The sequence below is a fragment of the Falco peregrinus genome, chromosome 2, assembly GCF_023634155.1.
Source record: "Falco peregrinus isolate bFalPer1 chromosome 2, bFalPer1.pri, whole genome shotgun sequence".
NCBI lineage: Eukaryota > Metazoa > Chordata > Aves > Falconiformes > Falconidae > Falco > Falco peregrinus.
Genome location: NC_073722.1, coordinates 35,975,873 through 35,986,584, shown reverse-complemented (window position 1 = coordinate 35,986,584; position 10,712 = coordinate 35,975,873). Strand labels below are relative to the sequence as shown.

The 10,712-nt window shown below is 56.9% G+C and overlaps 1 protein-coding gene across 1 annotated transcript; it reads right to left on the bottom strand.

Annotated features, from left to right (window-relative positions):
* Positions 1 to 5,566: 5,566 nt before the first annotated feature.
* HAND2 (heart and neural crest derivatives expressed 2) lies at positions 5,567 to 7,824 on the bottom strand. Its single transcript, XM_027789720.2, has 2 exons — positions 7,236 to 7,824; positions 5,567 to 6,216 (listed from the first exon to the last, which is right to left on the bottom strand). The coding sequence occupies exons 1-2, from the start codon at positions 7,788 to 7,790 to the stop codon at positions 6,118 to 6,120; spliced, it is 654 nt and encodes a 217-aa protein (XP_027645521.2). The 5' UTR covers positions 7,791 to 7,824; the 3' UTR covers positions 5,567 to 6,117.
* Between the last annotated feature and the right edge of the window lie 2,888 nt (positions 7,825 to 10,712).

Sequence of the window (10,712 nt, the reverse complement as noted above, 5' to 3'; positions counted from 1 at the left end):
TCCCCACATGTTTGTTCAATATACGTGGCCGGGAAAACGACTGTACTGCTACACATTAAAATATAATTTTACATTTTTCTCCCGAGTACTTTGGGCAGCGCAGGGGCTCGGCCCTGCTTTGAACAGCCTTCACGGTTAGCAAATAAACGGCTTCGAGACGCGGCTCGCTGACCCCCATTGTTTCGCGAATACATCGCTGCCGTTCCCAGATCCCCGCTCCGGGCTCCGGCCGTACCTAGCCCCCCCGCCCGGCACCCCCCCGCAACGGCCCGCGGCACCGCCCCCCCCCCGCGCCAGGCGGCTGCAGCCGCAGGGCCAGGGGCTCCCCGGGCAGCGGGGCCGGGGCCGCAGCCTCAGCACCACAAGGAGCCGTCACCAGTCAGAGCTCTCCCGTAAAGCCCACCGATGGGATTTGCTGGGGGTTTTCGGTTCGGGTTTGTTTCACGGGGCTTTTTTTTTTTTTTTTTTTTTTTTTTTTACTTTTACTTTCTTTCTTCACTTTTTTTTTTCTTCCCCCCCACCCCTGCCCGAGCCCTGGGGTTGGTGGCTGTGGTGGGAAACCGACCTCACAGCATAACGTTTGCACTGATTCAGAAAGGAAATGTTCCTTTCCCTTTTGAGATTACAGATAAACACAGTGGAGCGTTGCGGTATCTTAGAGGGTTTATTTTATTTTATTCTGCTGGAATAAAGAAATAGAAGCGTATTTTTCAATTTATTTTTAGGGTCACGCAGGGGTCTTTTTTTTTTCCTTTCTTTCTTTTTCTCTGTCTATCGTATTTTACCCCGAGAATTTAATCCTGCAGACAAATAGTCTAACATTATCTCTTTCCTCTGGGGACAAGATCAACTGCTTTCTCATCCACAGGGTCCCCCTCTTTCCTGGTAGCAGCACCGATTGTAACGTACAGCTGGACGAGCGTCAGCCGTCCAAGACTTTGCAAACAGCCGGCGGAGGCCCAAGTGGTATTTATTCAATTATTATTTGTTATCTTCTGGGCCGGGAGAGAAGGAGAAAAAGTGGTACAAAACGTACAAAATCATCAAGTAAAAACTCGGTGAAAGTAAACGTGGCGTGGCAAACGTGGTCTCGGGTCCCTCTGAGCCAGGGCTGCGGTGCCGGCTGTTCAGCGCTACCGTCAGCAAGCCCCAGCTCTCAATTAGCGGCGATTCATTAGGATTTAATAGCAGGTGCAAAGCCATCTCCTCTCCAGCAGCACTGCCGTTTGGGTAGAGAATCGTCTTGTTTTACAGCAGCCTGCAGCTCTCCCGGCTGGTTGTAAACCTGACTACCACTTTGGATAGCGGGGTGTCAGCGCGCCTGCGACTGCCCGCACGCAAGCGTTGCACTTTGCTTGGCTAATTTCTCCCTGCCAAGACATAAGGTGGAAATGTGCCTGGCTCGGTGTTTATTTTGGAAAGCAGCGCTGGGAGCGACTGCGCCGGGAGAAACTGGGCTGAGATAAAGCAAGCTCTGGGCCGGGGACTGGGAGGCGGGGGGGCACTGCCCGCGGAATGCACCGCTTTAGCTTTCTCAAAGTCCCAAACAGACAAATAAACAAACCACCTCGGCGGCAAACTCCAGAGGAGCCGGAGCCTCCGGCGGGGGCTCAAACCCGAGCTGTGCCGAAGAGCCCCGGGGCGGGAGCGCCGCGTCCCGCTGCACCCGCATCCCAGCTGGCGGCCGCGGCCGGGGCTGGAGCTTGGAAAGCGCCGCCGTGATTACACCCAAGTGGAGAGCAGGATGGCTCCTAGCCGTCTGATCTGACGTCAACATGTCTCTAGCTCCTCGCTGCAAGATAGAGGGAGCAGAGCCGGGGGAGGGAGGGCTCTAATCATTCCCAGATGTCTCTAATAGCAGATATAAAGACTTATATAGTGTCTGAGAATAAATTTGTAATCAATGCTCTACAATCGGGTCATCAAAGCAGCGACATTTCTAGAGGAAAATGGCGGGGGAGGGGGAGAGGAGATGGGGAAGAGGGAGACACACACCACGCTAGTTTGGAAGGGGGAGAAGGAGGCACAGGGATCCCCAGAGAGGCGCTGGCCCCGCGCATCACCCGGCTTTGCTAAAATTTATGTGAATATATAATTCAGATAACAACTCTGCTTTAATCTCCATTGTACGGGACGAGCTGAAACAGCCGAACAGTAATTGGCCAATTAGAAGTAGAAAAGATCGGAGCTCGTTTGCAAAGGCACATATTTCATAATTCCCAAATTAAAAATATATAAAACATTGATAAGCCCCTCGTTACAGCAGAGGGGATTATGTCTGCAGGCGTGCGGAATGCGTTTCCTTCCCATCGCTACTTGGAGGTTTCTTCTGGGTGTATTTGCGAGTCGCTGGGCGAGCACGTGTGAAAAAGGAGGATTAAGGTTAGGTTTCCAAGCGCAAAAGGAGGATATTTTGCTTAGAAGTTTTATTATTAACCTTCTCTCCCCCACCTCCCCAACCCGCCCCCACCTTCCCGCCCACCTTTCAAGCTCACGTTGTCTCCATGGCATCCCCTGGCCGTGTTTATATCCTCACAGTTGCCCGCGGATGTCTCAGCGCTTGTTCGAGGGGTGTCTGCGGCTTGGCCGGAGAGGCCCCGTTACACCTCTTTGACAACGATAGCAAATTAGCACTAATTTGCAATAATATTTTGAAGCAGAGAAGAACTCCTGGGAACGAGGGGGTGAAATAAAACCCACAACAAAAAGCAAAACGAAGACGAAAAGTCCCACTACAGTTTATCTGCCTTTCATGCAGGAATGCTATGCACGTCCGATAGCAACGAGGGCACGTAAAAGAACGCCGAACGCAGTGGCAGGGCTGGGGGGCCCGCACGTTGCAGAGAGCCCCCCCAAACCAGCACCGCCAGGGTCCGGCCCGGCACCTCCCTGCCTCCCCGCACGCCAAAACCCCGACGAGCTCCTCAAAAGCCCCCGCTGCTATCTGCCTGCATCGGGCGCCCTCGGGGCGCCGGGAACACGCCGCCGCCCGGGAGGTCCTCGCTTCCCGACGGGGGGCGGCCGCGGCGTTTCGGGCGTGCAGCCCGGCCCGCACCCCGGTGAGCCGAGGGGGCGCTTCCCCTGGGAGGGCAGGGACACCACCGGGCGGGTTTCGTTACCGTTTCTCTTCAAAGGGAGGGAAAAATTATTATTATTATTATTATTATTATTATTATTATTATTTACTGCAGAGCAGAAAGCCTTATTCCTCCAGCCATGAAACGAGGCGACCGGCTAAAATACGAGTAAACTGGGGCCGTGAGCCCGCCTGCGGGGACAGGGCTTCACCCACCCGGCTGCGCTCCTCCGGCCCCCTGCCCTCCTCCCTTTCTTTCCCCGCACCCGCACAGCGCAGAGAAATGATGCGGGGGGGGTGAGGTGGGGGGGGAAAGGCTGCCATCCCTCCTTCTATGTGCCTTTCACCTCTGAAAAAAAGCTCCCAAAAAATGCTTTGGTCCCGAGGAGTTACTGGCCAGGCCACCGGGGCGGCGATGCCCCCGAGTGCGGGCGCAGCGCTCCGCCGTTATCAGGCCTGGGTTCCGCTGGCGGAGAGCTAGGGCCAGGGCACTAATATCCCCATCTACCATCAATTTACCTTCTGCTTCGCCATTTAGCTTTTAACGTCAAAACCTACATTTTTGTCGGCTCCGGCCTGTCTAGGGCTCTCGCGATTTAGCTGCGGGAATGACTGCTCCTGAGAAAATGGCAACATCCTCATTAGTGAGCAATTAAAAGACATCGTCCTGAGCGGATCCAGAGGAGCTCCCGGTTCTGAGAAATTTCAAAAATGGATAATTATTGATGGAGAAATACCGGAGAGGCGATTCTCCAGGCAACAGGGCCGACTGCTGCCCCCGGGCCCTGCCGCGCATCCCCCGGGCGAGATGCAGCCCAGCGACTCGGTCAAGGGAAGATGTAGTATCTACAGTGAGGCTGCCCGGGACGTACCGTTCTGCAGCCCTCGCAGCCATCCCTTGCCCCCCGCTCCCCCCACTTTTTTTTTTTTTTTTTTTTTGCGTGCAGTAATTAAAAAAAAAAGGGGAGAGTGGGGCTAGCGGGCAGGAGAGGAGATGCTCCAGTTTATCAGCTGGGCAGCTAACAGGCAAGGAAAAGCAAACAAGGCGGGAGATTCTTCTCTCCAAGTGTTATAAACAAAGGCAAGTGTCTGTAAACACAGACCCACGCCGGAGCGCAGAGCCGGGCTGCCTGACCCGACGGGAGGGAGGGCACATCACTTTTGTCTGGTTGTTGTAACCCCGCAACCTCCCCACTGTCAGCAGGGGCAGCGAAACGGCGCAGGGGCTCCCTTATCTTTTTATGGGCAATTGCGCATCTACCTACGCTCAGTGCCGGGTCTCGTCGGGAGCCACTTCCTGAGGCGCGGCGGCAGGGGAAAGCCGGCAGGTATGCAGCCCTGGACCTGGAGAGAGAGCCAGCTTGGTTTAAGTTGAGGTGATTTAAGGAAGGGTTTAAAAAATGAACCCGAATTTTATCATGGAGAAGGTGGAAAACCTTGCGCTTAAGCGGGAATGGCCCGATATACCTAGAGAAATTTCCTTACGTAAAAAGCCTTAATTTTTCTCCTTGCTGTCTACGGTACAGAGGGATGCCAGGCATTTCCCAGCGCTGAATGGCGCAGCTCGTCCCGAAATCGGCGAGCAGAAAAGCCACCGGCCTGGCAGCGGGACCTGGTGGTAGCGTCAGCGGACGGGGCGAGAGGTAACTGCGCGGGTCTAAGGGAGGAGAGATCAATCTGGGGAAGCAGATGAACGTACAAAAAGAGGGGAGCGCAGACTGCTGCAGTTTGCAGTCAGAAAAAAAAAAAAAAGTTTTTTAAAAATAATGCTTGCTGTGGCAGACTGGAAGCATGCAACCCGGGAGAGTTTTGGGAACCACGAAGTTAATATTAAGTTCACCGTAGCTCATTGTAAATCTTATGTATTCCCCCCACCCCCCCCACCCCGAGCCCCCGCAAATCCTTTGCCTTGTTTGCTCTTTCTTCCTTGACGTAAAATTACCTGCTACACAATCACTCCGAGCAGAGCCCTCCGGCTCCCTTGCCTGCCCCCGGCATCCCTCCGGGGCCGCCGCCCCCACGGGGCCGCCCCCGCCGCCCGGCCCCGCTCCGGGCTCGGCTCCCGCCGGCGCCTGGCACCGCCGCCGCCCGCGCTCCGGCGGCAAGAAAACCGCGCATCTCTGCGAGTCCTGATCCGCCAGGGTTTGCACCCTTGTCCGCTTCCCGTTAGCAGTAGGTCTCCTGCATGGAGAACACCACCACAAGGAATTCCTATTCAGCTGAACTGCCGGTTTCTGTTCAACACTCACGGGGCTGGCGAGATCCCTCCCTCGACCCCTCCTTTCACTCAGTCACTTGTTTAAAAATAAACTTAGGAGCCATCTTTATAATTTAGTTTACTTCCGAATATTTTAAATATTATGAAAAAAAGCCATAAACAACGCTGTTATTCAAAACATTTTGAGGTATAAAACATAAAAAGATTTGGATTTTCTTTTTTTCCCTTTTTTTTTTTTGTTTTGTAAAAAACACACACAGTGGTTTATTGAGTACTTACAACGTTTACACCTTCAATATTAATTAGATTCCACTTTTTCCCTTACGGACGGAAGTGCACATAACCAATAACTGTTGAAAACATCTTCAAATACTGAACGACCACAACAAAATTACAACACTAAATACCGAGTCAACTGAAACATTGGTGCAACTGCTTCTGTTGAAATATAACTTTATAATCCCATGAATATTTATATCCAAAAGGCCAAGTATTAAAGATACACTTCACATACACACTAATGCCAGGGAGGGATTATTATTATTTTTTTAAATCCTTTTCTATGGTTCTGTTTTCCCCGTGTGTTTTATACAGAGCAAATAACATTCACGAAAACTATTAGAGACATTACCCCTTACCAAGCTGGAGTTTCCTCTTCATATATGGAATGCTTTTTCCCTCTCCTTCAAATATCCACATTTGGGGGGGGTTGGGGGAGAAATTGCACATAAATAAACTGGACGATTCCAAATACAAAGAGTCCTCAGAGGAGAGAGAGCTCACTACCGAGACTAAGAGGACGGCTCCTCCAGTCCTGCCGTGCTCACTGCTTGAGCTCCAAAGCCCAGACATGCTGCGGCCAGCCAGTCCTCCCTTTGGTTTTCTTATCGTTGCTGCTAACTGTGCTTTTCAAGATTTCATTCTGGGGAGACAGGATGCGAGGGGGGAGAGAGAGAGAAACAGAAAGGGGGGGAGGAGAAAAAAAGGTTAGAGGTATTCCTCCCCTTCCTAGGTCGCCTCTGCCCTGCCCTGAAAGGGAAAACTACGAGGAGACCCGGGCCGTCGCCCAGGCCTGCGGGCTGCAGGGGTCAAAGCGGGGCGGCCGCAGCGGCGTCCCGCCGCCCGTGGGAGCGGCCCCACGTTGTGCGCGGCTGCCGGCGGAGGCCCAGCCCCGCTCCGCGCCGGCCCCGCCGCGGCCGGAGCCCGGAGCCTGGGGCGCGGAGGCCCGGGGAGCGGGGGGCGCGGCGCCAGCCGTCTGCGGGGAGCTGGGCACTACGGTAAGGTCCGCGCTAAGCCATCCCCTCCCGGCCTCGGGGGGGACACGGACACCGGCACCGCCCGGGGCGAGCCATCAGGCCTGCGGCCACCGAGCTCTGCGGGAACGTCGCCCGAGCGCGCCGTGGGGCCTACATGGAACCGGGCTTGCGCTGCCCCGCCGGAGCCGCTTCTCCCGCTGGAAGTCCGCAAGGTTCAAGTGCGGAGTGCAGGGGCAGGAAAGCGCCGCGCCGCCAGCCTGCTGCTTGCCGAGGGTTTAAACCCGGGCTGGGCTCAGCAGGTAATCGCGCCTGCAGCCTTCTGCTAAGGAGAGCGCAGGCTTGCCTCCGGCGGGATCGCGGTTTGGGATCCGGGACAAGCCTTAGCCCGGGAACGGACCCCCCGGGGGGCCCTAACGTGATCGCTGTTCCCCCGCGGCCGTTCGCAGCCGCCGGGCCGGATCCGGGCGGCCTACGAGAGCCGGCGGCCGCCCGGGGCTGTGCCCTGTCCCGCTCTCGGCCCCCACGTGTGGCCCAGGGGCGGGTGGGACCGAGGTGTCCCCCAAGGACATCACCCGGCGACCCGACACGGCCGAGTGTGGTGATGGGACGCCGGCGGGCGGCTGAGCAGCCTTCCCTCTGCGGCCCTCCCGCCCCGTGCCGTCCCGTCCCGTCCCGCAGCACTGACCAGCTCTTTCTTCCTCTTCTCCTCCTTCACGTCTGTCTTCTTGATCTCTGCCTTGAAGGCCTCCGCCTCCCCGTTCTGGTCGTCCTTCGCCAGCAGGTCCATGAGGTAGGCGATGTAGCTGGTGGCCAGGCGGAGGGTTTTGATCTTGGAGAGCTTGGTGTCGGCGGGCACGTTGGGGATGCACTCCCGCAGCTCCGCGAAGGCGCTGTTGATGCTCTGAGTCCTGCGCCGCTCCTTGCGGTTCGCCGTGCCCCTGCGCTTCACCGGCCGGGGCCCCCCGAGCCCGGGCGGGCCGTTCCCGGGAGGCACCCCCCCGTAATGGGAGTGGTCCATGCCCGGCGCCCCGTTGGCGTACTCGGGGCTGTAGGACAGAGCCATACTGTAGTCGGGGGGGGACATCTCCGGGTGGCTGCTGATGAGCCAGCCGTGGAAGTAGGGGTTCTCCTCGTGGCCGCAGCGGGTGGCGGCGGCGGCGGCGGCGGCGGCAGCGGCGGCGAAAGGGTAGCCCTCATGGTGCACCACCGGGTGGTGGGGGAAGCCGCCCACTAGACTCATCCCCGCTCCCTAGCGCACCCCACCCCGCCCCCCCCCGGGCCCCAAAACAAAGATTTCCCCTCCCCACCCGCCCCCCACCCCCCGCCGCACCGGCGGGAGATGCTCCCCGCCGCTCACCCCTCAGCACTGCCCCGCCGCCCGCTGCCTCTCCATAGGGCGCTGCTGCAGAGTCCCCGCGGGTGCCCAAGCGATCCCCCCTCCCCAGGCGCCGCCGCCGCCGCTCATGCGTTGTGCCTCCACCTCCTCCTCCTCCTCCTCGCCCGGGGCCGGGTCTTCGAGGAAGCGCGCACAGGAAAAAAAAAAAAGCTATGGAGAGAAGTCGACCAAAACAAAATGGCTTGGCTTCCCAGCCCGGGATCTTCCTCGCCTCTTGCTTCCCTCCGTTCTCGCCAAGTTCGCCGCGGCCCGGCCGGGTGGTACTTACACGCGGCCCCCCTCCATGCGCCCCCGGCTCGGGGCGGGCGGGCGGGCGGCGCTCCCCTCTGCCCTGCGCGGCGGCGGCCGGGCCGTCAGTGCCGGGCGGGCGCGGGCATCCCTGCCCGCCGCGCCGCGGGGGTCAGCGCCCCGGCGCTCCTCTGGGGCATCCGCGCCGCTCGGCCGGGCGCGGCGGCGGGCGGCGGCGGCGGGGCTCGGCGCGGCGCGGGGCACTGGCAGGGCTCCCCGGCACGATCTCCATGTACAGCTACATGTTTAGGGCCGCTCGGGTTAATATATGTCGTCAGAAGCGGCGGCCGCCAATGGCTGGCGGCGGGGGCGGGGCCCGCCGCCCTCCGCAATAAAACTTTTTGATGTTCGCTCTGCTAATTGCCGAGCTCCTCTTTTAGGATTGGCTGCCCCTCCGCATCCATAATGTAATTAAAACAAGGGGGGGAAATTATCATGGAGGCAGAGGTTAATGCAAGTGTTTAGCAGATGCCTTACTGTAAAATCTGCATCAAAAAAAAAAAAAAATTCCAAAACCCAACCCGCCACCCCAAACCCAAACCAAAACAACAACAAGCAAAAAACCGACAAAATAAAAAATATCGGATAATCTCAAACCAGGTATAGTATGGATCCGAGGAACTTCTTGGCAAAAAAATCTGTGTGAGAGCTTGATAGGCTCCCAGGTCGCCTTTACCGAGTACTTTGTGCCGGTCCGGTAGAGGAACAGACAAAACCATCTTCAGAGGCACTTTTTCGATGGCCCGGCCGTGACGGGCATTGCCCCAGCAACGCGCCGGCTTATACGTTTATTGCTGGTTCATATACACAAAGAGATCAGTGGTTCCCGTGAGGAGGGAGCCGAAGTCACTCTGCCTCCTCGTCTGTCACCCGGCTGGCGACCCAAGTTAGCGAAGGCTGGCTCCGGCTTCGCGGCTTCTGGCTTACCGAGGGAGCGGAGAGCTCAGGGGGTTGGCCGGGGACGGTATTTTCTTCCAGAAAGAATTGCTCTGAGACACTAACGGTAAACCCGGCTTTAACTGATTCTTTTTCAGCTTGCTGCCGGCGCCTACGCATCTCGACCAGGGTGCACCCGAATGACTTATGCTCCTGAAATCAGTTTCATGCTTGTTTAATTGGCCTGATCGGGTAAGTAACCGAATATTTTTTACAGCATGTTCAGAGCTAATTTTCTAGCTTTTACTAACAAATGTATAAATATTTCGCCGCATTCCTGCTTCTGCAATAAAAAAGACCAGCATCTGCGGAAAGCAGGTTTAGTTATCGAAAGGGAATAGTTAAATGCTTGTTTAACGGCCAGGCCAGGAGGAAATCTCCCGTAGCTATTGAGGTGTTTTGCTTTGGTAAGCTTGAAAACACTACAAAAGGAAAATGGATCTCAGGCTGTAATTCATGGATAACTTGGAGGCGAGGCGAATTGTTGTCATCTTCAAACGGAACCGAGCGTTACTAAATAGCTGCGAAATATCAAATACCCACCCTTCTGTGTGTTGGCTGACGGCTAGGCTGATTCGGCGTATATTACAATGCAATCCTACAATATAGGCAGTGTGGAAAACTGTGTCAACAGGAGCTGAGAGGTCATAAATTAAAGAAAGAGAAAGATAGAGATGGAGGAGTCTGTGAAAGGAGGCAGCAAGAACTGCAAGTCCAGTTTCTGGAGCAGCTCAGCGCGCTCTCCGGCCCCGCTGCAAAGGCGGTGGGGATGCCTTGGGGGGGAAGCGCTGGGGCGGGGGGTGGAGGGGGGGGGGGGGATGGGAGAAGGAGGAAAAAGCTTCTCTGTGGGGAACCAACTCAACGCCTGGGGAGAGGAGACGACCTGAGCCCGAGCGGTCCCGGTGCGGAGAAGGGCTGTCGACGGGCTCGCCCTCGGAGGTGCCACCGGGCGTGGGGGCTTGCTGGGGACAGGGGGGAGGGGGGGCTTTGCGGGTGGGTCTGCGGGCTCTCAGCGGGGAAAGCTCTGCGGGGAGGTGGCAGCCCGCGGGTGAGGCCGCCCGCCGAGGAGCAGCCCGACGTGGTACCGGGGAGCTGGCGGGCTCCGGCGGGGAGGTGCCGCAGGCGAGGCTGGGCGCCGGCCCCGCGTTCCGGCAGGGCAGGAGTGCAGAGCTGCACCCGGCGAGGGGACGTGCACGGGGAAGAGAAACGCAGGCGTACGCTGATATAAGTATATACACATATGCCTGTGCGTCTGGGTGTAAACTGAGTACCGAAGTGAAAAACTAGTCCAGATGTAGAACTGATGTATATACACACTCATCCTAGATGTACACATACAAGCGTATAACTCAGATGACTGGTGGATATCTGTACATATAGATGCACACGCACACATGTATATATTGTATTTCCCTAAGGAAATAACGCGTCTCCGGTGAGGATTTTTAAATTTAAGGGAGGCCATGGGCATACGCTGCAGGCAGAGCCCTGGGGTGGCCAGGCAGCGCGCCCCTGCCGCTCGGAGTGCTATGTCTGCAGGGC

Excerpts from the sequence above, each read along its gene's own strand:
- HAND2 (XM_027789720.2), bottom strand. The coding sequence starts at position 7,790 with ATGAGTCTAGTGGGCGGCTTCCCCCACCACCCGGTGGTGCACCATGAG. Across the intron at positions 6,217-7,235 it reads AGAAGAGGAAGAAAGAGCTG|AATGAAATCTTGAAAAGCAC; the intron begins GTCAGTGCTGCG and ends CTGTCTCCCCAG.